The sequence below is a fragment of the Lycium ferocissimum genome, unplaced genomic scaffold, assembly GCF_029784015.1.
Source record: "Lycium ferocissimum isolate CSIRO_LF1 unplaced genomic scaffold, AGI_CSIRO_Lferr_CH_V1 ctg3595, whole genome shotgun sequence".
Taxonomy (NCBI): Eukaryota; Viridiplantae; Streptophyta; class Magnoliopsida; order Solanales; family Solanaceae; genus Lycium; species Lycium ferocissimum.
In genome coordinates, this window is record NW_026725444.1 from 1 (window position 1) to 27,079 (window position 27,079).

General features: G+C 35.4%; 1 protein-coding gene across 1 annotated transcript; it reads left to right on the plus strand.

Moving 5' to 3' along the window:
* Positions 1-12,881: 12,881 nt before the first annotated feature.
* On the plus strand, positions 12,882-26,622 carry LOC132044108 (protein OS-9 homolog). The gene is made up of 8 exons (XM_059434598.1): positions 12,882-13,026; positions 13,804-13,880; positions 15,477-15,680; positions 15,868-15,939; positions 16,353-16,468; positions 16,802-16,868; positions 16,935-17,041; positions 26,444-26,622. Exons 1-8 carry the CDS (start codon positions 12,945-12,947, stop codon positions 26,610-26,612), a joined length of 894 nt encoding a protein of 297 aa, XP_059290581.1. The 5' UTR covers positions 12,882-12,944; the 3' UTR covers positions 26,613-26,622.
* The last annotated feature ends 457 nt before the right edge of the window (positions 26,623-27,079 follow it).

Genomic DNA, 27,079 nt, shown 5'->3' on the forward strand with positions numbered 1-27,079 from the left:
AGACGTCGATATTTTCGTACGGAGTACATGTGTACACAATATTTGCATGGCATTGCATTGCATTCATACACTATTGCATTGCATTGCATTATGATTTGATTTTGAGATGTTTGTTGTTGTATTTGTGGTGTTAGATTCGGAGTTGATATATTCAGACTTGGCACATTTGGGATTAGATGCTTTACTTAGGCAATGAAATGTACTTGGATCAGGATTTATTGATTCACTTGTTGAAGTATCCCTATAGACGTCGTAAGATTAGTTATATGTTTGGTCTCTATGTGATGTAGGATAACGGGTGTCTTAATGATGAGTTGACTACTAGACTAAAATGAACGATTTAATGATATGTGAGTTGCGAGATTGTTATGAGATTGACTAGTGATTATTGAGGTGAAGTTAATGATTTCAAGGTTATAAATGTTATGATGCGTGGTAGATAGACGTATGACTTAATTGGGTTGTTATAATGTTTATCTGTGAATTCTTTTACTGATATTTGTTTCTAACCATTGTCGGCCTATGATACTTACTCAGTACACGTGGATTGTATTGATATTGCACTTGCTACCCCCTTTTTGGGGTGTAGATTGTTTCAAGTGGTTGATTGTGATATGAAGCGGAAAGGTGCGGTGCCTATCTGGAAGGCCTCCTCCCATTTCATTCCGGGATGGAGGTTGAGTCTTAGAATGTAGTGGTAATCTGAAATCATTAGTCGCTCTTGTGCTAGTCTAGACCAGGTCATGGGAAGTTGGATTGAGTCTGTAATCATTTATTTTTGTAATCTCTTGATTACTTGAGTTTATGGGAAATATTATGATGTTCCGCTGTTATTTCTAAATATCTATTGGTTTAAATGAATCGTATTTATTTAATTGATGTCTTGTTTAATGAAAGGGTTCGCCTACCGAGGAGGGAAAGGTAGGTGCCCGTGCAGCCCTAAAATGGGTTGTGACAAGAACTATCATTAAGTTCTTCTGCTGGGATATATTTGAATCGATCGAAGATTATGGTGGATAACGTTTTCGCATATAATGTTGCACTAAATATTATGAAAGACATTGAGGATCATGAACCTCAATCTGTTGAAGAAGATATGATTGGCCAAAATGGCAAGAGGTAGTTCAATCAGAACTGAATTCACTTACTAAACGTGAGGTTATTGGACCGGTAGTCCAAATGCCTAATGGTGTAAAACCAGTTGGCAACAAATGGGTCTTTATGCAGAAAAGGAATGAGCGAGATGAAATTGTGAGATACAAGGCATGCCTTGTTGCACAAGGATTCTCTCAAAGACCTTGTATCGACTATGAAGAAACATATTCACCCGTTATGGATGGCATAACATTTCGATATCTCATCAGTTTAGCTGTACATGAAAACCTTGAAATATATCTGATGGATGTGGTTACAGCTTACCTTTATGGCTCACTTGATAAAGAAATTTATATGAAAATTCCTGAAGCAATTAGTTCAAAGTCTCAGGAGATGTACTCAATCAGATTACAAAGATCATTATATGGTTTAAAACAACCACGGTGCATATGGTATAATCGCCTCAGTGAGTACTTGATAAATGAAGGTTATATAAATGGTGTCATTTGTCCATGTGTTTTTATTAAGAAAATAAAATTAGAGTTTGTTATACTTGTTATTTATGTTGATGACATAAACCTAATTAGAACTCCAGAAGAGCTCCAAAAGGCGATTGAATATTTAAAGAAAGAATTTGAGATGAAAGATCTAGGAAAAACAGAACTTTGTCTTGGTTTGCAGATTGAACATTTAGGAGGCGAGATCTTTATCCATCAATCTGCTTATACCGAAAATGTTTTAAAACGATTTTACATGGACAATGTGCATCCATTAAGTACTCCAATGGTTGTTCGCTCACTTGAAACGAGTAAAGATCCGTTCGACCTCAGGAAGAAAATGAAGAGCTTCTTGGTCCTGAAGTACCATATCTTAGTGCAATTGATGCACTTATGTATCTTGCTAACGCTACAAGACCTGACATAGCATTCTCTGTTAATTTGCTAGCAAGATATAGCTCTTCTCTTACACGAAGACATTGGAATAGAGTTAAGCATATACTGCGATATCGGAACTATCGATATTAGGGGTGGGCATGGTACGGTATTTGAAACTTCGGTTCGGTAACTTCGGTATTCGATTTTTAAAATACGATACCATTACCTTACCAAACTAATTCGGTATGGTTCGGTATTTTTAAGTTCAGTTTCAGTATTTCACGGTACGGTAATTCAGTAACCATAGTTTATTTGACTTCGACTTACATATATACTCATGTAATAAAGAATTATGACTTCGACTTTTCTTAATTGTATTAAACTATCAACATACACAAATAGACATATTTAAAAGAAAGTACAAGCAATTTTCTTCGTTAATCAATTACACAATGGACATTTGAATCACGATAGAATAGTCAAAGTTCCAAAGTCTAAACAACATTAGCCAAAATTAAGCATAATCTTCAGTCCTATACAATTTTACACCAAAAGTTTCATTCAGCCACGGAGAGAATAGGCCATTTCCACCATTTCGAGTCTTAACGTATTGGAAAGGCAGCTTTTAGGCCTCAGCACATGTGAAAGACTGAAAGCACGAAACTATTTATAATTTGTCACCAAAATAGAAGAGTCAATAATAGTTGTGCTCTTTGTTATTTCAGAATGCATGTCTGCTTTGGCATTTTTCTCCTATAAATCTTTCGGGCAAACATTAACAGTACGTCAGTTTCTGTATTTATGTGCTTATGATGTTGATAATGAGCTTCAGTAGGGTCACATGCTCCGTTTTATGATGTTGAGACATGAATATTAGAACAAGGCGATAAATATACTTACCAAGTTACCACATACGTTGCGACTTATAATTATATATCAATGATGCGAGAATAACTTCCACTCTTGGCCGTCTTGGCCAAATCTAAAAAGAAATAAAAATAAGTGTCATGCAATGTAAACAAATAAGTATTTGCAATATCAATATAGAGCTCATACAAATGAAATATTCTTACCAAGTTCAAATTGCTCCAAATGATCTAATCTTCCTCGACTCCAACCGGACGTGAGCCCTCTCGAATCCAATCTTGAGAGCACACAAGAGCTTGCACCAATTTGGGAGTCAATGAACTCCTAAAAGAATCAAGAATATGCCCTCCCGTACTAAATGCACTCTCTGAAGCCACACTAGAAACGGGAATTGCTAACACATCACGAGCCATTTCAGCAAGAATAGGAAATCTGGGTGAGTTCACTTTCCACCAAGGCAAGATATCAGTACCTTCACTTCTATTCTCACTTGCTTCACCAAGATACTTATCTAACTCTGTTTTAGTATCTGAACTACCACTCTCAACTTTATGTTTCTTGAATTGTTGCGTAATGTTGCAACTGATTTTTTAGATTGACTTTGATGACTACTTACACTTGGTAAGTCCAATGAGTTACCAGATGAAGAAACTGATGAAGATGATGAACTTTGAGACTTTTTTGTATGTTGTTTTGCATACTCATTAAACAAAGAAATCATGTACTTTTTCACATCACCTATTATTTTTTCTCCTTTTTCTTCTCCATACATGCTCACTAGTGCATAAGTAATACTCATCCTTGTAGCGCGGATCCAAAATACAAGCAATAAAAATCATTTTATTCATCTTTTCCGGTTCACCCCAATATTTGTCAAATTTCTTTTTCATGTTGGTTGCCATTGAACTCAAATCAGAATCTTCACTTTCTATTAAAGCTTTCAGAACATAATGAAGCTCACATATGTAACATAAAGCGAACCTGAGACCTTCAAGGTAAGTTCGTAGAAAATTTCAAGAAATCTTACCATATGCCTTATATTTTCCCAATCAATGCTACAAACATGAGTAAGAAGATAATGCAACAATCCACGATCAAGAGCACCATAACTTACAAATGCATCCTCGAATTCTTGTGCCACTTTTAACATCAAATAGGTGGAGTTCCACCTAGTTGGAACATCCAGGCATAATGATTTCTTACATACTGTCTTTTCAAGTTCACAACATTCTTTAAACTTATTCAACCTTGCCGGAGATTGTCTAATGTATCTTACTACCTGTCTAACACGTTTCACAGAATCGCCTACCTCTTTCAAACCATCTTGAACAACAAGATTGAGAATATGAGCCTTCTTATATGAAGGTGATTACCATCCATCATATTAGTTCCCTATTTACTAAATTGCTTAGACAGTTCTTTCACTGCGATGTCATTTGAACTAGCATTATCAACTGTAACAGTGATGACTTTTTCTAAACTCCAATCAAGCAAGCACTTTGAAATAACACATGCTATATCTTCACCTTTATGACTAGCAATTGGACAAAAGTTTATTATTCTTTTACGCGTAGTCCAATCTTTGTCGATATAGTGAATCGTGAGACACATATAATTAATTCTTTGCAATGAGGTCCATGTATCCGTAGTAAGACAAACTATTTGTCATGTTTCTGTCAAAAGTCTCTTCAGTTTGTGTTTCTCTTCAGCATAAAGGTCAAAACAATCCCTATTTATTATTTTACCGGAGGGAATGTGAAATTGAGGTTGCGCGACATTCATGAAATTCTTAAAACCTTCCTTTTCAACAAAACGAAAAGGTAGTTCATCAACGATTATCATCCTAGCTAAAGTAGCCCTACACAATTCCTGATCAAATTTCCAAGGGACAAGCATTCCCTCTGTCACGACCCAACCGGAGGGCCATGACGGGCACCCGGAGCTAACCTACCGAGCACCTCTGAACATACGTCATCATAATCATTTCTAGGTGGACCACAAAGATAACTCATGGGTATCATACTCTGCAAGGGCATATATCACAAGATAATGGCACATCTCTATATAATCGTCAACAACTGTGCCCATCATCACAAGCCAACATGGCTGCCAAAATATTATACAACAATACACACTGATAAGGTTATGGAACATCTTGCTACATACATCTGTCTACGAGCCTCTATATAGAATATAAGAATCCATAAAGACGGGGCAGGACTTCGCCATACCCAAGTTTATACACAAAGAGTAATACTAATGAACTGCACCTCCGAAACAAATGTAGTGCTCTTGAAACTCCACTGATGAAGCTCCTAAGGATCTGACCTGCCTCCCTGCGGGCATGAACGCAGCGTCCACAAGAAAGAACGTCAGTACAAATAATGTACTGAGTATGTAAGGCATGAGTAACCACATAATGAAAGTATGAAGATAAAATAATATAGAAGAGATCAACCTGTGCCTCTAAATGCCTTTTTAAGGCAGATGTCATGCATGCTTGGCTTTAAAAAAAAAAAGACTTTTTCATATATACATATATAAACTATCCTGCCCGGCCACTAAGGCTCAATTATATATCTATATATCTAGTATCATGCCGGGCCACTGGGGGTCGGTTATATATAGTATCATGCCCGGCCACCAAGGGTCGGTTATATATAGTATCATACCCGGCCACCGTGGTCGGTTATATATATATAGTATTATGCCCGGCCACCAAGGGTCGGTTATATATATAGTATCATGCCTGGCCACCAAGGGTCGGTTATATATATATATATATATAGTATCATGCCCGGCCACCAAGGGTCGGTTGTATATATAGTATCATGCCCGGCCACCAAGGGTCGGTTATATATATAGTATCATGCCCGGCCATGTAGGCGCGGTTATATATAATATCATGCCGAGCCATGTAGGCGCAGTATTATAAAAATTACATATATAAATACATATAGCATGCATGAGAGCCCAATTAAACATTTCTACTCTATCGGAGTGACGTAAGGTCGGTAACCTCCGATTTATATTATGGAATAATCATCATCGTTATATCTCACCCAGTGTTTTAAAAGGCGCGGGCGTAAGGCGAGGCATTTTACATATGCCTCGCCCAGGCGTAAGCCCAGAGGCACTAGGCGTAAGCCCCATAGGTATTTAATTTTTAATATTTTCTAAATTAATAAAATAAAAATATAAGTAAAAAATATATTAAAATTATATAAATAAAAAAGAACTAGTATAAATATGTATATATTTATTATTAACATGCTAACATATGCATGAACTATTAAAAAAATCTTGAAAAAGTGAATGTAAAGATGCATTACACAATAAAATGACTATGATGAAAAATAATTAGAGTTGAAAAAATGATACTCTGTCCTAATAATTCAAAGATAAAATTAACAATAATATAAAGTTATTATTTTAAAATCTAAAACTAGATACAAATTAATACTCATTATAATACAAATAGCAAGAGTAGAGTCTTCAAAACATTATCTAAACTAGAGTGATATCAAAAGAAATTCTAACACTAAAAACTATCTTGAAAAAGATAAATTGAAGAATGCTAAAAATATCTTGAAGAAAATAAGGCATAAAGAAGGAAAATACAAACATGGAAAATAGCAAGAATTGAAGGACAAAACTCTTTGCTTTGTAGTTTACTTTGCATACAAAGGTGTAAAGGGTGTATGTTACTCCGTAAACAACAATGAGAAAAACTTATGAAATTAGGATAAATGATTAGAAAAAACTTTTGACTTTTTGAGATATTTAGTTTGAGAATTTACTATGAGTTAATTACTGGATATTTAACTTTTTAAAAAAATATATTAAGCAATTTTGGCTCAAATTTGTAAAATGTTAGGGCTTACGCCCCAAGATACTTACGCCTCGCCTGTACGCCTCAGTGGGTTTTTGGTACGCCTCGCCTGTACGCCTCGGTGCGCTTTTGGTACGCCTCGCGCCCGGGCTAGCTTGGGGCTCGCCCCAAAAATGCCTTTTAAAACACTGATCTCACCTTGAAGGAACAAGTCACATGAGGTGAGATCAACAACAATGGGTGAAATCAAGAAAATCATGAAATAAACGCAATAATCTCATAATAGCATCAAAACCATAAGCTTTGGAATCTCTAAAATGGAATCATCATCATCATCATTATCATCGTCGAAAACATCTATATTTGGCATCGTAAGAACTTTGAGAATCGTGAACTTCTAGCTTTTTGGAAATAAGGATGTTATGGAAATCATGTATAGGTTCATAAGAAAGGAATCATGCCTTTAGAAAGAAAGGGACTAGCCTTAACATACCTTTTTGGTCTCCTTAACTACTTAACGCTTATCCTCCCAAGCTCGTAAATCTACATTCAAGAGAATTCATATTATTGTTAGGTTTATCGTCATATACTTATCTTAAGCCTTCAAATTAAACCCTTTAGAATGTGCCGAAATTCGGGCAGCATCTCCCCTAATCTTCAAAACAACTCCCAAAGCACAATAAAACATCAACAATTCCATAATCAAAGGATTACATTCAAACTATACTCAATTCAATCCCAAAACTTTTTTTCATAATCAATCCATAACAACAACTTCATACAACCCCTTATACACTCGTATACGACAATTCCTTAGCATCATTATTATCCCTCATAACAAGATTATGCTCAAAACATACTAATAATTATAACTCAAGTTAATTCACAACTCAAGATATCATCAAATGCATATTTTAAATTTTCCTCCAATTTTTCTTCCCCTCAAATCATAACATAATTACCAAACAAACTCATAAACATGAAACTAATATGAAATCTTACCTCAAAATTCAAGAACACTTCAATTCCATGGTTATTTCACCTTAAAAATACTCACCCAAACTTCTTCAAGAAGAGGAGACAAGTGTAGACCTCACTTGGAAACCTTAACCACCTTAATCTTCACTTTGATCCTTGGTTTGGGCTTGGAAATATGTTGGAATATGTTTGGAGAAGTTTCCAGGACTTCCTAGGACTTGGGGCTATGTTAAAAGTGAAATAAAAATGACCAAAATTGTCATATGGACTTGTAGGAATATATGTGCATGTTGTGGAAGTTGGAGGAACGTTCTAGAGGATTTGGGATATGGTTAGGGGGTTTGGTAATTGGATGAATGTTCGGGAAAGTTCTAGAGGGGTGTGGAGATGAGAAATGGTGAAAAAAGATGAGTTAGAGGTATTTACTGTGTGTGTGGGTCGGGTTAGGCTCCATTGGGCCGAATTAGTGGGCCTTAAGTGAGTTTCTAGAGAATTTGCGTAGATTCGCAGGCTTCTGGAAGTCCGTCTTAAAAAGCCCATAACTCCCCACTCCGATGTCGTATTGATGAACGGTTTATTGCGTTGGATACTACACTCGACGAACTTTATTTTAGGCTCTTGAAACACCTCAAAACTCCTGATATCCTAGGAGATATACCTCTCGAAATTTGACCAAAAATTTCTGTCCAAAATTCTGCCAAATTTTTGACAAACTTATTTTCTTCGATTTGCTTGATCCCAGAGCCTTTAGACACTTGCTTAACACTTGTTAACAGTACTCCTTAACCTTATAAGGGCCCCATGACCTCTCCGAGCTTACGTTGGTTTGCGAACCGACGAAATTTTTTTCGAGATGTAACACGCTCACTCAACTTTTTACCACCTTGAACTTTTTGAAAGCCTAATAACCTTTGATTAGTTTCAACATTATGGGGAAATTTAGAGCACCTACCCATATGACCATTCAATCCCGAGGTACCATTTTTAATCTTAAAATTTGGATATGGATAAACCGACTTACATTTTACAAATCGGTTCGTTAGGACCATAGATCTTTTCGAAGTGATCCCATACAACGATCTTTCCATTATGGATTTCCTTCCCTTTGAATCAGTTCCACTTATAGCAGTGATTTCATTTAAACCCCCACTTTCATCTATTATAGCTTTAATCTCTGCCATCTATATGAACAAAAATAATCAGCACAAGCATCAACAATTGAGCGAAAGAAAAGAAGAGAAATGGAGAATAAGATTTAGAGCGAGAAATGGAGTTTACCTGGAATAATATATATCGAAACAACAGTTGAGCAGTGGAAGATCCCAGTCTTGAAAGTTCAAATTTTGAGTTATGGAGCAAAGAAGATTAAAGAGAAACAAAATAGAGAAGAGTGCTTTGGAAGTTTGATGACTTTCTATCTATCTCTGTAGACTTAGGTCTTAGATCTTGCATGAAATGAAAGGACTTTTCCCTAACACAAAGCCACTGCACCCAAGAAAATTTAGTACTTTTGGATAAAAGGTTAGCTTTGATGGTACAATTTTCTATTAGATACAAATTGGCATTAAATGAGATGTGATGTAATTTTTGCTACGAAAACTAGTCTATATATTTAGCAGTAGTAAATATAATATACTCCCTCTGTTTCAATTTATGTGAACCTATTTCCTTTTTAGTCCGTGCCAAAATGAATGACCTCTTTCCTAATTTGGAAACAAATTCACTTTATGAATGATTTATGGTGCACAAATATTCAAGACTTATTTTGAACTACAAGTTTCAAAAGTCTTCCCTTTTTCTTAAATGTCATGCCCAGTCAAATGGGTTCACATAAATTGAAATGGAGGGAGTATATGGATTGTATATATGTAGTATAAACTTTGGTACAGTATACGGTATCTCGGTATCCATTTTGTAAATAGCAAATACCGTACCGAATACCAAAGAAAATTTAAATTCATACCAAATACCGTAATACCAAAACCGCGATATTAAAAACTTCAGTATCGGTATGGTATTAGGTATATACAGTAACATGCCCACCCCTAATCGATATGGGTCTGTTTTATGCTAAGAACGGTAGTGTAGATCTTGCTGTTTATGCAGATGCAGGTTATTTATCTGATCCACATAAAACTCGATCTCAAACAAGCTATCTGTTTACATGCAGAGGTACTGCTATATCGTGGCAATCTACAAAGCAGTCAATTGTTGCTACTTCTTTGAATCGTGCTGAGATAATAGATATTCATGAAGCAAGTAGAGAATGTGTGTGGTTGAGATCAGTGATACATTTCATCAGAGAAAGATGTGGCTTGAAGTATGATACAAAAATACCCACAGTATAATATGAAAACAATGTTGCATGCATAGCTCAATTAAAAGGAGGCTTCATAAAGGGAGATAGAACGAAGCACATTTCACCAAAGCTATTCTTCACACATGATCTCTGGAAGAATTGTGATATTGATATGTAACAAATCTGTTCAAGTGACAATCCTGCAGATTTGTTCACCAAATCTTTGCCAACTTCAACTCTTGAGAAGGTGATATTCAAGATTGGAATGCGAAGACTCCGACATCTGAATTTTGCTCTTCGTCAGGAAAGTAAAATACGTGCTGTACTCTTTTTCGCTTAACCAAGGCTTTGTCCCATTGAATTTTCTTGGTAAGTTTTTAATGAGGCAACTCTCAAAAGCGTATTACTAGATATGTGTACTCTTTTTTCTTCATTAGAACTTTTTCCCACAGGGTTTTTTCTAATAAGGTTTTAACGAAGCACATCATCTATTAATGGACATCCGGGGGGGGGGGGAGGGTGTTGTAAATATTAATTATTTGTGTGTCAATTAAGTTTAAAGTTAGTTTTTAGCTTGGTCACCAAGATTAGTTGGCTGCCAAGCTAACTTGGCCATCAAACATTTTCTCTTATAAATAGGAAACCATTTGTAAAATATTAGATATACAGTGAAATCTCTCTTAACTTAAAAGTTGAATAATATAAAATCTCTTTCTATATACTTGTCTTTGGTGTATTTACTTTATAGTCTTTATTTTATAATAACAATAACATTTTTATGTCTATAAAAGGTTCTCAGAAATATAAAAATATGTTATTTTCTTAAAAATAAATGAAAAAAGAAATAAATATAAAAATATGTTATTTTTGGTTTAAAAAGAGTGTTCACTTACCAATTCAAGAAAGAATTAACCTTATTTTTTTAGATTTTCCCTTATATCCCAGTATGTCAAATTACCTGTATTTATCTACTCTCTCAGTCCCAAAAAGATTGTCTTAGTTTGACTTGACACGGAGTTTAAGAAATAAAGAGAGCCTTTTGAAATGTGTGGTCCAAAATAAGCCTTAGATATTTGTATAACTATAAGTCATCTCATAAAGTTAAAATGCTTCTAATTATAGAAAAGTGCCAATCTTTTTGAGACAAATCTGTATTATTATAAAAGCATGAATATAAATGTTGGTTGATCAAAATATCCTTCAAATATTGAACGACTTTTATACCCTTTAAAATAATTCCTTTAAATTAATAATTCTATTCTATGTTGGATATAATTGTCATATTAAGGACTTATTAGGACTTTGAATTCAACCATAACAACACTACAACGGAAGGAAATTTTTTTGGACTCTCAATTCAAGTAGGAATAACTTCTTTATATTAACTAAACGAATTTGAAAAATCATTGTTTAGTTTGGTACGCATAGAATTACTTGGTCATGATAATGGTACTAATTAATGCAAAGCAAGGATCAAATTTGTTAGTTACATAATTAGAAGTAAAATTTAGGTAAAAAGGAGAATTAAAATAAACACGACTTAGCCTAACTCTTTGATTAGTGAATTTTATAAATACCTCTTTTTGAATTCAGTTTAGTGACTTTTATAAATACCCTTACTAATATACTCATTTACATAGTGAATTTTATAAATATTTTTCATTAATTAGCATAATATTTGTTGTTAGAGCATCAAACAAGTTCTATGACAAACACAAAAGCTACAAGGTTGATATGTTTCATGGCTTCGAATTGTTACAAAGAAATCAAAATAAGGAGATAAACGAAATTTCATAAGTCACAAGGGAGATTTGTGTTAAGAATAGAAACATGGATAAAGGTCTCTGTAATTGATCCATTATATTTAATATATTTTATCAAACTAACTAGCTATGTTAGAGTGTCATGACATATTTTCAGTACAAAGTATAAGAATTCGAGAGAGAATTACATTTTAGTTAACTTGGTCAAAATTGAATGACTTTTACGTAAGAAAATAAATAGAAAATAATTTTTGTGTGATAAACTTTAGTCAAGTTGGATGATTTTTATGTAACAAAAAATAGAAAAGCATTTTTTGTGTATAAACTTTAAGTTTGATGACTTTTATGTAACAAAAATAAATAAAGACTTTTGTGTGGTATACTCTAAGGTGAATGACAATTGGTTAGGATATTATTGTGGGAATTGATATGGGTATGCTTAAATAAAATAAGAGAAGGAGAAACAAAGAGATTATATATCATAAAATTGATTGATTATCTTTTGCAAGTCAGTAGATATAAAATTTTATGTTGAAACAAAATAAAATAGTTGAAAATGTTTCTACGTATAAGCAGTTCATCATAAAAGCCGGCGATGGAAGGACTTATTTTTTTTAATTAAATATTGTATCTTACTTTTGTGATCAACTTAATTTTTGTAGAAATAAGTAATGATATCCAACTCTTTTATATTTGTAAATGATGATAAATAAATATATGATCACTCAATCCTTAATATTGGATTATTTTAGTCGTAACAGGTTTCTAATATGAAAAAAGAAAAAAAAATATACAAGGAACATCTTTTTCTAAATATTAAGTAGATACGAATCTTATACCATAGTAACATTTTTGTAGCTCATAAATCAATGTATGTAATTATAAATAATTATCTAATATTTTTTGCAGTGATTGAGGTTGACAGAGAATAACATGCGAGACACGTTTAGAGAGACTAGTTAAAAAGGAAAATAAGATAATGTTTTTGGGAAGGAGGAAGGAAATGGTATATATTTTGTTGAAGTGTCTGCAAATTGATAAGTTAACAGTTTTTTTTTTTTTTTTTAAAGCGGAGGGAGTAAGCACTTGCCACATGAGAAAACTAAATGTATTCCGACGTGGCACCTTCCTACTGGTTGGAACAGCAGTGTCAGATTGTGCAGGGATAATCACCTATACAAGCATGAGTATAGTCATTCTGTGTTTGGCAGTCTTCTTCTCCACAGGGTTTCAAGATGAGATTGGCATGGTGTTTCATTCTATTTATGTCCATTAATCACGCCGTTTCTGCTGATCACATATTGGCTGTTCAACCAAGTACTATATTCCAAAGCTTCCTTTTTTCTTTTTGAAATTTATTCTCCTTAAGTTGTTGAGCTTACTGTCAGATATATCTGAAGGAGCAATTAAGTAGTATTTTAGGTGTAATCACTAGATTATCTGATTCTTTCATTTTCCCTTTATTCTGGCTCTGGGTTTTCAATTTTATTACTGTATTATTTAGTACTCCACTTTTTACTTGTTGGGGAGATGCTCGATTGATTACCAAAATTGTAGCTTATTTATGTCCTTCAGATGCTGCAAATAAGCTAGAATGTGGCTATACTAATTTTGAGAAAGTAATTTCTGGTTGGTGTTGGATTTTTGGGAAAAATAGGCAGCGCTCTGTTGGTGTTTAGACCTTACGTGTGATATGCCTTTTCACTTCTGAAATCATATGTTGTAATTCAGAATTACCTTTAGGACATGCTCTATTATTGCACTTTAAATGGTCCTAGTTTCAAGAACTTGATGCAATATGTGCGTTTAGGCAGATGTGCCTGACACTCTTTATTTTTGAAGCTTTATTTATAAATTTATCTCAAATTCTAGATGACTATGACTATGACTATGAGATGCCAGGCTTCTATACGTCGGTGCATCTCTACTTGATTTATTTGATTCCGAGCTTCTATGCAACATATCCTTTTTGTTCCCTTAACTTTGGCGGACAAATCTTTCATCACGATCTAATTAGAAGTATTTCCTCAAGAATTACTTATTGTGGCTTTTTAGGTTTCTAACTACTTCGTCATTCTCGACTTCTTGTATCAGGTGGATCCTTTAGTCGAAGCTCTAAAGAACCAAAATATAAGATTGAATTTCATCCTGAAGATTCACCTTTTAATCCGGTAAGTTATTTGCCATGTCTCTTACTTTTAAAAATTCAATCCACACACGACCTCGGTTAAACTTTTTAGGCTGTTGCTAGTTCAAGAATCTTATGCTTTTACGTATAAAAAGAAGTTTCTGAAACAGTTTGGATCCATGTATCTGGAAGCTGTTGTTTCCGGAAGACCCTCAGCTCAAAGAAATGAAAAGAGAAGAGAAGAAGTTTCTGAAACAGTTTGGATCCATGCTTTTAAGTATATTTATTTTTACATTTGAATCTTAATCATTCAGATTTTAACCATTGAGTGTGTTTTTATTTTATAGTCACTTAATGGGTTTGAATAGATCTATAATAAAGTCATAATATCATTAAGATGTCTATGGGGTGAATTGGTAGGCATCTTTCTGTTACATAACACCTCGGTAGCACTTCTCCATTTTGATTCTATGTATACTATCCTCATCTAACATTTCATTTCCTTGGAACAACGAGCCTAGATATTTGAATTCGTTGCATTTAAGCATCACAATCTCTTCTACATTACCTCAACATCCTCTTCTTATGCTGACTAAACTTGCAGTGCGTAAATACTATCTTACTTCTGCTTTTCGTAAAACTCTTACTCTCTAGTGTGCTTCTTCATAGTTCAAGCTATTTGTTTACACTCTTGCTTGTTTCTTCAATTAGCATAATATCTCAATCAATATATGTTAAATATGGTAATGTAGATATGGGAATATCTCCAAATCTCTGTAATGTTAGTGTAGATATGGGAATATCCCCCAAATCCCTGTAATTATAGTATAGATATGGGAATATCCCCAAATCCCTATAATTAGGCAATACGGAGATTGTGTAATATCCTTATTAGTTTCTTTCCTTATTTACATTCTCTGTAACATCTATATAATCCTATTAGCTTGAGGGAATAATCAAGCTATCAATTCCCAACTTCTCTTCTCTTCTCCTCTAATATCTCAGTATACGCAATGGGGCCTCATCTTGTATTGTGTGGGTTAGCTCATCCATAACTAGGATAAACAAGTACAGATTCAATGTCGATCCTTTGTGTATCGTATTTATAGGTTTAACATGAATTATTTTCTTCTCCAGCACCCACAAAGACCTTCCTTAGTACTCTATCATATGCTTTCTCTCTGCAAGTCAATGAATACCATGTGTTATCTTTTTCCTCTCGCAATAAATTCTCATCTATCTTCCGAGCAAGAATATAGCTTCCTTTGTAGATCTATCGGGCATAAATCCAAACTGATTCTCAGTCACTATTGTAGTATCCCTAAGTCTATTATCTATCACTCATTTCCAGTGTTTCATTGTATGACTTAATGTATTGCTTTTTAATTGCGGATTTGTTAGAAATATTTTTGCACTTTGAAAACAATTTCATTCCATCTTGAAAAGATAATTACTTTTTAACCTATGTTTAGGCATGTTTTTAGGTATGTGTATTTTCTTATCCTTTTAGGAACTTAACTTAAAGATATTTCCATTTTAAAGAGTTCCGCTAACTATATGATTCTTCAGCAAATACGGGCAGCATAATGATGAGATTGAAGGTTTAGAATATTATATCCTAATACAAACTCTTTTGAAGGATGATGATGATCAGGAAACTATGGTACTGCCAAACAAAAATGGGGAGAAGTTTTTGTGCTTTTTGCCTAAAGTTGACAAACCGAAGAATGGTAAACTAGTGACTCACAATATAAGCAGTTTGATTATGGACACGGAGAAACACATCAAGCTGAAGACACCAGATGAACTACTTGAAGTACTGAAGGATCGTTGCCTTCTCCGGGTAAGTGTATATCTTCCCAGGAAAGTGGACTGGCGCAAGTGAAATACATATTTCTACAAATGCCAAGTTATTGAAATGTTATTGTGTTTAAAACTTAATGTGTCTGCCGAATAGGCTAATCTGATAGGAAAGTTGTCATACCTATCTAACTTCGTGTTGTATCTTATACTATCAATAACCTTTGCAGCAAGAGGGGTGGTGGTCATATGAATTCTGCTATGAGAACAAGTTGAGGCAAGTTCATATTGACGATGAAAAGGTACGTCTTTACTTTTTCTCATAAGTTTATACATATTCTTGAGGCTTAGTTTCTTAGAATAGACTTTGACTTTTGTAGTCTGTACCAAGCAATTTCCTGAATTTTTCATCAGCTCGAGCCTGTCTCATTGTTAAAGCTCCTGTCATATGAATCCTGCAATATATATGGGGTGATCTAGCACAAGCTCTCATCTCAAGGCTATCTTTCGTTCACAACTAAGGATTTAGCTGAGTATTGTATGTAATGAGATGGGGCTGAAATACAGAAGATTAGAAATAGAGGATCCAGATGGCCAATCCTAACTAGTTTAGAATTGAGGAGTAATTGTTGTTTTAGTTTATGAAAACTCAAAAGTAACAAGTAATAATATCCCTTTTTTATGTACATAATAAGTGTATATTATTATGCCTTAGGTGGTTCAAGAATTTGTCTTGGGTTATTATGATGCCGCAGCTACAGCTGCTTACAATCAGAACCGATCAGATATTTCAATGCTAAAAGATCCTCGTTCGAAAGACGCATCACAAAGGTATGGATACCTATCTGGGCTAATAAGTAGTTTAGGAAGAATGTTTCTAGTGCATTGGCTTTTTGGGAGTCTGTTATCTAGTGGCTGCTAAGAAGCACCTTATAGATGAAGCTTTAGTTTCAGGTTTCACCAAGATACTTGACTGCAGAAATTAACTATAACTGAAACACTATTTAAATTTAGGAAATACTGCGGAAGTCTTTCTTATACTTGAAGCATATTGCAAAGGACTGCACTACCCAAAAAAGAAAAAAACTGTCATCTAATATATGGAGATGTTTTTGAATTTTTTCTGCCTGCAATAACTCTTTCTATGATTCTTGACTCCTGTAGATATCATGCTCATATATACACCAATGGAACGAAATGTGATTTAACAAATGATCCACGGGAAACAGAGGTATGAAGCTACTTTTTATTTTTCTAGTTTATTCAAATTCTGTAGTTCTCATGGGCTCAATTCCAGGTGAGATTTGTTTGCTCAGAGCCGAGAGCTATGATAAGTTCTATCACTGAATTGTCCACCTGCAAGTATGCTCTCACAGTGCACTCCCCAACCCTCTGCAAACACCCGTAAGTATCTCCTTTCAACCTTTTATTGTTTTTTTCTTCTTTTTCCTGCATATACACATGGCAACATATGCGTGATAAATGCAGGGGGAATGGCACCCTTAGAAAAGAATAGTTGGACTTCCTTGTTTTGCTAACTGTAAATGCTGGTAGCTGTTTCTCTTACAAATACTAGTACTTGGTTTTCATCATTCATTGCTGCGAAAATATTGAAGTGCAGACAAATTTATTTTCATGTTTGCATCAACTGCTGGTTAACAGTAGATCGTCTAAAAGTAACACAACTCCTGAAATGCTTTTCTAGTTCCCCAAAAACATTCTGCAAAAGACCACTAATTAGTCATGTTGGGACCATGGCTTTTGGAGAGTAGAGTCCAGAAAAGAAAATGATCTTCACAATTTTCTTTTTGCTTCTTGCGTTCTTACCGCTCAAGAAGGGGCTCTTCTGGAAAAAAGGCATTTTGGTAAGAAGGCTGACTTCTACATTTATTACCATCTATTAGGATACCTGCCTCCCAGGTCTGGGCATAGATTGTACTGGAGTTTGCTTAGGTAGCCATATTCCTTTCATCCCTTTGTCCCAACCAATTGCCTAGTGATATTGCTTACAGTTTGATGGCCAGCTGTGTGTGTGTGTGTGTGCGCGAGAGAGAGAGAGAGAGAGAGAGTGCGCGCGTGTCCGTGTTACCATTTGTTGTGCAGCCTAGACCATGAAATGAAAAAGTAGCTTATATGATGACCATTTTATTGGTATGTACCTACCCAGGAAGATTCGTATATTCTAGAAGTGAAAAGAAGAATAGAGAGAAGAGAGAAAAATGCTTCCAGGCACGACTTTCGAGGTCTCTGAGTCAGTAGTCTAATTTCAGTTTTAGTTTCCATTTCAGGGGTCCTTTCAGGCTACTATGGCCGGATCCTTTTCTCTAGAGGAAAATAGGATATTCTACAATGCCGGTTTTAAGTCCTATGATATTACTAAATGCAAATATGGTGCAGAATCTTGGTACGAATGGGTCGAACGCAGCAGGAATTTAATGAGACGAGTCAAAGTTAGCATTAAAGTTTTAAAGTGGATAGTAGCAGTATTTATTGAAGCATCCAAAGTACAGGGGAAGGTGGTTAGAAGATGGAATTTGAAGGATCACTTCTCAGAATTTTTCTGCACTCTAAAACACAATGAGAGTGGCAGATACATCAGTTTCATAGCATTACAACGGCAGAGCAAATCTGTCATTATTACACCGGAGACTACATTCAATGGAGGATGGGGGAATATAGCTCACAAAATAGCAAAGTTTACATATGAACCAGAACAAACACAGAAGCCGCAGGAACCTACAACTAAACAGCTGGATAAAACCTTCAAAGAGGCCTGCAGCAGCAATAGATGGGTGACAGAGGCCACGAAAAGGCACAAGTTCAGAGCACGAAAGACAATATAAAAATCTCAGGGGGGACTTCAATCTCTGAGATAGACTTGCTGAGCAGATGTGTAGTTGGGAAGTTTCAGAGTCCAACACAAGAGATAGCCACTCTAAATGATGTAAGAAGATGGGCATGCAACACTTAGAAGACTGCTTTTGGTATAAATGTCCATGCCATGAATGATGGCTATTTTCTCGTTGAGCTCCCATCAAGGAAAGAAGCAGAGCGCATCATGATCGGAGAATGGACCTGGAAGAAGATGCAGTTGGCACTCGAATGGTGGAAACCAACTACGGGTTGCTGGCCTGCAATTAAAAGGGATTGGGTGTGGATCAGACTTCTAGGGTTTCCATTATGCCTATGGTCACAAGAAATCTTCAAACAAATTGGAGATCAATGCGGAGGGTTTTTAGAAACAGAGGAGGAGACTTCACTCAAGAACCATCTACACTGGGCTCGAATCAAAGTGGCAGGAGATGGGAAGCAGATTCCGAGAGAGGTGGAGGTGTCCAATGAAGAATATACCTACACTATTCCGATATGGTGTGAAGTTCCGGTGGAAGTCAGAGCAAAGGAAAGGAGGAGAGAGGAAGAAACCTTTTGTCCGATGGTTAATAAAGGACTAGGGTCTTATCAGAAGTCAGCAGAAATAAGGGGAACCTTTTGTCCAATGGTTAATAAAGGACTAGGGTCTTATCAGAAGTCAGCAGAAATAAGGGGAACCCATGTGGGGACCTCGGGAGAAGGGGAAAATTTGAATTGGACAAGTGGGCTGGAAACAAGAGGGAAAGGGCCAATGGAGGCAGTTGCAGGCTCAATTAAAAGAATAGAGCATTTGGGCCCAGTTAATAGAATAGAGCAATTGGGCCGAATTATTGACCTTTTTGCTGTAGTAATTCATAAGTCAATTCCTGAAGCCCATGTAGAGGACATGGTTAGTATAGAAATACAGGCTAACCTGTCAAGACTAATAACCCAGAATATGTTCGAACCACTGGGGAACAGTGATGGAGAAAAGGAGACTCAACATAATCAAATTGAACAGTTCATGGGAGATGAATGAAATTCATCTGAAGAAGAGGAACCAGCAGTAACAGAAGAAGAAGAGGAACCAACAGAGGGCCTACATCTACAAATACAGATGCAAGAACTAGATACAGAAGAGATAAATGAAGATGTTACCCCTCTGGAAGTTCAATTACCAGAAGAAGCAACCATTCCAACATCAATAACTCCAGAATGGATTCAACAGCATATAATCAGACTTAGCACAGAGTTTGGTGCTAGCTTTAAAGGGTGTGAAGAGAAAGCCAAAGAGTTATTCATGAAGATAGATAGCAACAAGCAAGAGAATAAGGGGAACAGTCAATCACCAAAAGGAAGGGGATGAATGAATTGAAGGGGCTAGAATTAGATACTAAATTCATGAGTAATGGTACTAGAAGTAGGGGGATATCTAGCAATAAAAGATCAATGAAGTTGAGTATAGTGTCCTGGAATGTTAGGGGTCTGAACTGTAGTAAAAAAGGAGTATGATAAAAAATATTTTACTTACCTGGAAAGCAGATGTGGTGTGTTTCCAGGAAACAAAAGTGGAAGGGGATATCACTGATATAGTGAGAGAAGTTTGGGGGAGCAGGTGGGTCAATTATGTTCAATTAGAAGCTAGTGGGACAAGAGGGGGGATAGTAATTATGTGGGACAAAAGGGATTGGGAAGGGGTGATCAGTAGTGAGGGCATGTACTCTGTTTCTTGTAGTTTCACTGGAAGGAGTCAAGATTTCAGTTGGAACATGACTGGAGTTTATGCTCCAAATGATAGAATGGAAAGGGAGGAAACTTGGGGGGAAATAGGTGCAGCAAGGAGTCTTATTCCAGGGCCCTGGGTCCTTTGTGGTGACTTTAACACAGTTAGATATCCATCTGAAAAGAAGAACTGCAGAAGAATCAACAAGGCAATGACTGATTTTTCTGATTTCATTGAAGACATGGAAATGGTGGACTTGTCCCTGACAGGAGGGAAGTTTACTTGGAAGAAAGGAGACAGACAGAATATTGCAGCAAGAATTGATAGATTCCTGATATCAGAAGAATGGGATGCTAGCTTTAGGAACATCAGGCAGTCCATATTACATAGGGTGACATCTGACCATTCACCTTTGTTACTTCAAAGTGGAGAATGGGAGAAAACCAATTCTTATTTTAAATTTGAGAACTGGTGGCTAAAGATGGAGGGTTTTAATGAGAGAGTGAAGACATGGTGGGAATCCTTCAATTACAGTGGAAAGCCAGATTTTATACTGGTAGCAAAGTTGAAAGCTTTAAAAGGAAAATTGAAAGAGTGGAGTAAAACAGCACAAGGAATTTGGGAATGCAGAAACAAGTGGTATTGGCTCAGCTTGCTGAACTGGAAGAGATACAAGATCATAGAACCACGAAAGAGGAGAGATAACTTAGACTGGCCCTAACCATGGAATTTGAAGACATTGCTAGGCATGAAGGAGCGAAGCTTGGAGACAGAGATCAAGGGCAACTTGGTTGAAAGGGGACAGAAACACAAGTTTCTTTCACGGAACAGCAAATGCACACGGAAAAGGGCAAACACTATAGACAAGTTAAGAGTAAATGGAGAAATTCTGGAGGATCTGGAGAAGTGAAGGAAGAAATTGTGTCATATTATGAGAAGTGTATTCGAATTTAAAATCGGGAGACCACAATTTAATATGAGGAATTGTCCTAGGTTGGATGCTGAATATAATGCAACTCTTATGGCCCTTTTTGAACCTCGAAAGATCTTTGGACTCCCGTTAGGGCATGTGCGGGGGACAAAGCTCCAGTCCTGATGGATACTCTATGGCTTTTCAATCGGTGTTGGGATATCATAGGGATAGAGCTTGTAGTCTGCTATACGGAACTTTTACTTTGAAGGTTATTTTGAAAAAAAGTTTGAATGCCACTTTTTGGCTTTGATTCAAAGAAAGCTGTAGCCATAGAGCTTAATGATTTCGTGCCTATTAGCTTGATTGAGGGAGTCTATAAGATCATTGCTAAACTGCGCGCAGAGGTTGAAAAGGTAATACATAAAGCTGGTGGACGGACAGACAACAAATGGCTTTTATTAAAGGAAGACGGATCATGGATGCGTTCTTATAAATACTAATGAGTGTGTGGAGTCTAGACGGAGGAGTAGAAACGTATTCTATGCAAGCTAGACATTCAAAAAGCATATGATCATCTGAGCTGGAGCTTTCTAATCAATATGTTGGAGAGAATGGGGTTTGGAACTAGATGGATCAAATGGATAAAACATTGCATTAGCCGTTAAGTTCTCGGTGTTGGTCACCGAACTCCTTGTGGTTTTTTCCCTTCTCGAAAGGGGATTGAGCAGGGGTGATCCTTTGTCCCCTTTCTTATTTATCCTGGCAATGGAGGGCACGAGCAATATGTTTGATGTAATTAAGGTGAATGGTGGATAAGGGGATTCGGTGGGTGCGAGGAAACTTGGAGAGCACCATCGCAATATCATGGATGATAATCTTGTCTTTTGTGAAGCGGTGGAAAGAGAACATTTTAATCCTAAGAACTATCTTCATCATCTTTTGTGACAGTTTCGGGATTACACACATTAATTGGGGTAAAAGCTTCATTTATCCAATTAATGAGGTTGGAGTAGAGAGGTGGAGGGGAGAGAAATTAGGAGGTAAAGTAGGAGCTTCGAACTAAATATTTGGGCATGCCTTTGGGAGCCAAGAGCAAGTCAAAAGGAATATGGAATGGAGTACTAGAAAAAATGTGAGAAGAAAGCCGAACTGGAAAAGCCAATATCTTTCTCTTGGGGGAAGATTGACAATGGTCAATAGTGTGCTAGACGCCTTACCATCTTATATGATGTCCATATTCCCAATACCTGTCAATGTAATCAAGAGAATTGATACCCTTAGAAGGAACTTTCTGTGGCAGGGCAATGAAGATAAGAAGAAATTTCATTTAGTCAAGTGGGAGGAACTGACTGTGAGCAAGAAGACAGGGGGATTGGGTATCAAAGATTTGAAATTGCAAAACCAAAGTTTGATGATGAAATGGCTATGGAAATTTGCTACAGAGGAAAACATGCTATGGAAGGAAGTCATTACTGCTAAATATGGTTTGGAGGACAAGTGGATGACAAACATGGTGAATACTCCATATGGATGCACCGTGTGGAGGGCAATCAGGAATCACCGGCCAATAATGCTTGCAAGAATTAGATGTAAAGTTGGTAATGGTTTAAAGGTATCCTTTTGGAATGATATATGGTTGGGTGACACAACTCTAAAGGTGAAATTCCCTGACTTGTTCATTCTTAGCCAAAAGCGACATGCTATCTTCGAGATGTGGACCGGGACAAGGGTGGGATCCGGATCTCGAGAAGACACTTGAATGATTGGGAAATGGAGATGGTAGCAGAATTCCACAGTACAATGGCAGCATTCATCAACTTAACAGGGGAAAGGGATACTTTGGAATGGAAGAAGGATGGCAAAGGAATTTGTAAACTCAGCATACAAAGACCTAAATGTATCAAGTTTGCAAGAAGGAGGATGGCCATGGAAGATGATATGGAAGACAAAAGTACCTTATAAAGTGAACTGTTTTAACTGGCTGTTGGCAAAAGAGGCAGTGTTGACTCATGAAAACCTGAACAAAAAGAGGTTTTCACTTATGTTCTAGATGTTTTTTGTGGGGATCATAATGAGACAATCAGTCATCTTTTCTTGCACTGCAAATGGACAGACCAGCTGTGGAGGATGTTTATCAACCTGAGGAAGATCAGATGGGTGAAGCCTAGGAGCATAGAAGGAGTGATAAAATGCTGGAACAGGGATGGGAATGTAACAAGAAAAGAGGAGAGATGGAAGATTGTCCCATCATGTATCTAGTGGACTGTTTGGAAAGAGAGGAACCAGAGATGTTTTGAGAACAAGCAAAACAATTTACGGGTTAAAGATGAAGCTTAGCTCTTTTTATTTTTGGTGTAAAAGAAATTTAGATCGAAGATATTTTTGATGTGTAGATCTCTTGTAAGAATAGAAAACCGAGAGATCAATCCGTAAATGTAACCTTTTGGAGGGGACTACATATTTTGATGTAGTGCACCTATGGATATATAGATTAACTGTTACAAGTCTCAAAAAAAAAAAAAAAAGTGAAAAGAATGCCATCTTCAGTTCTATACATCAGTGTATTACTTCAAGACTGCAATTTCAGGGATAAATTCCAAATTTGAAAAAGTTCGTAGAGGTCCTAACTCCTACGATCCAGGATTTGGAGGTTCCAGTGCCACATTGCTTTGGGCTTCGTTTTAATCTATTTTGACTTTCAGTTCGCGTTATTCGTCTTGTCAGTTTATATATACTAATCGATCAAACGAAATAATTTAATAATTATGACAACTTAGAGCAAAGCACAAAACACTTAAATTGGGGTAGGTGTTGTCACATCACATTGGCCGTCTTCTTCCCGATTCTCGCTAATGCGGGATGCTTAATCGGGTCGCCCTTCTAATATTACTAATATCAATAAAATTTGTCATTCATGTACAATTGTACTCATCGAGTTTTCATACTTTAGAGATATCATCTTACTCAAGGATGGGCAACTAGAACTAAAACTTGCTATAGATGAATATTTTTCTTCTCCAAGGGCCTATTTGGAAAGCCGCCTGGTAATTGGAATTGGTGTAATTACTAGGCTAGTAATTACACAGTAGTGTAATTACAACGACCTGTTTGTTTGTCATAACGTAATTATAGTATAATTATAAGCGTGCTGTTTGGTTGCACAAGTGTAATTACACAGTTAGTTTAATTTAAAAATAAAAAATTCAAAATTAATATTTAAAAAATATTTGCCTTTATAAATGATATTAAATTAGTTATTTAATAACACATTGTTTCTTGAAAATATATTAATTAATAATCATATATTTGTAACTAATTTTGTAAAAAATAATTGATATATATTTTTCAAATTAATAATATTTAATTTTAATTAATTATAAAACTTAAAAGAAGAATTTTCTAAAAAAAAAAAAAACTTAAAAGAAGACTTTTTGTGAGAACGTCATGGATTGAATGTTTGAAAAAAAAAATATTTATAAATATAATGCCATAACATTATTCAAATGTTGACACAAAATATCCGTCAAATGTAAGTGAAAAATAAACGACATGCAACGTGAAAGCAAATAACTTAAAAATTGAAAAAATAACCTAAATTCAAAATCCAAAAGAAAAAGTTTAACATAATACTCTTATATCAAATTCCAACATTACATAAGTAAGTTCAAACGTAACTTAAATAAATAATTCAAAAGAAAGGGAAAATATAAATCTATAACCTTGTTCACAACGAAATTCTACTTTAATAACGTCACTCGTTATATGCCAAGTTTGTTAATGACCCATTCTTTCCAATATTAAAAGGTGTAGTTTCAAAAATTAGAATAATAACACGATTATGCTAAATGAATAAAATAAAAAAATAAAAAAAGTACGGGCAATTACATGGAACCACAAGAAGTAAAGGTTGGGAATGAGAAGAAAGGAAATGAAAAATAAATAATATAAAAAGAAAAATACATTTTAAAAAATAAAAATAATTATAAAGTAAAAAATGAAAAAGAAATTAAAATTATAGAAATAAAAAATAAATTAAAAATCAAAATAAATTAAAATAATAGAAATAAAAAATAAAAATAAATTAAAATAAACAAAAAAGAAACAAACTAAAAAGTAATCTGTAATTACAGGGTGTAATTACACCCAATTCTCAACTCCCCTTGAGAATTGGAGAGAGTAATTACACTCTCTCAATTAAACCCAATTCTCACCTAACTGTGTAATTACTTGGTCAAACAAACAGGCTAAACGATGTAATTACACCCAATTCCAATTACCTGGGTGGCTTTCCAAAATGTGCCCCAAGCAAAATCTTATACTCTCTCCGTCCCAATCTACATGATGCACTTTTCTTTTTAGTCTGTTACAAGAAAAATGACAACTTTCTATATTAAGAAATAATTTAGCTTTAAACTTCTCATTTACACTTAATGAGATGATTTATAGTTACACAAATATTTATGACTTGTTTTAGATCACAAATTTCAAAAGTCTTTTATTTTTTTCTTGAACTTTGTGCCAAATCGAAGTGCATGTCATAAAATGAGAAGAAGGGAGTGATAAAAACATTTAACTTTAAAATTGAAGGAAGAATAATAAAATTTTAAAAAGTTGATAGGAACTTGTGTGAAAAAAAGAGTCTGCATCAATTAAAGTTAAGAAGAAACAAGGAAAAGAAAGAAAAGAAGTAAAAAGGAGAACGCATCTCTAAACAAAATTGTATCTCAAAAGGTGCAGTAGAGACTCAAAACGCATCTCAATCTCAAACACTTTGGGCAAAACTTTCAGCCCTTCATCAATGCACCACACAGCCTTTTGTTTATCAATGTGCCACTTTATGTATTTATACGATTTTCTATCTATATACGCATATACATACAAAGTTTCGATCGAGGTGTTCTCAATCTCAAACACTTTGGGCAAAACTTTCAGCCCTTCATCAATGCACCACACAGCCTTTTGTTTATCAATGTGCCACTTTATGTATTTATACGATTTTCTATCTATATACGCATATACATACAAAGTTTCGATCGAGGTGTACAAGTGAGATTTTCTATCTATATACACATATACATACAACATTTCGATCAAGGTGTGCAGGTGACGGTGCAACCTCTCCTCCTTTAGTAGATCCTACCCGGTCTCTACTGCTCTTTTAAGTTTCAGAACAAGATTGATGTTTTATATACTGGATCACTTAGGCATAGTTGTCTTTAGGTGACTATTGTAACTTGTCCTTGGCATGTAAAAAATATAGACATTTTGGTGTCCGGTGCTAGTCAGCATTTGCATTATAATTGCTCATTCTGCATTGCAGGCTCTTTCACGAAGAAAGACCGGTGTGGCATACCATTAACTGCAATAAACTTCCAAAAGATCACAGAGAAATGAAAGTGGAGGCAGGCAATATAGAAGATGGGAAAATAACCATGGTGACAGACTTGGAATATCAGCATACCTTTGATTCAGATGAACGTGCAACATAAGGCAGACATTGAAGAAATTAAATAAACTGAGACATTGATAAGAAAGCTAGTCACTTTATAAATTACTGCCTTCCTTTTTCTACGACACCATGCGGCTGCCTTCAACTCGAATGTACATGCTATTAGTTAGGCATACATCGGTTGGTATAGTACATAGTCTAGCCATACAGAAACAGATTCCCTTTATGACTTGTATGTGAGCTGGGAGTTGGACTGTTCACTTTCACCCGTGACCTACTAGTGGAGGAAGATGATTTTGGTATACTGCAGAGGTGCTACAGTCTTGCTTAATCAAAGATCAAGCTGCGAGTTGGTTTCAGTTTTTTTTCTTTCTTGTTTTTGTCAAACTCATTTGGTAGAATACCTTTTTTTCTTTTTCTTTTTTCGCTCAGTTATTTCCATGAATATACTGATTTATATTTCTTAGAGGGCTTAAAAATACATATATAATGTAAATACAACGTATA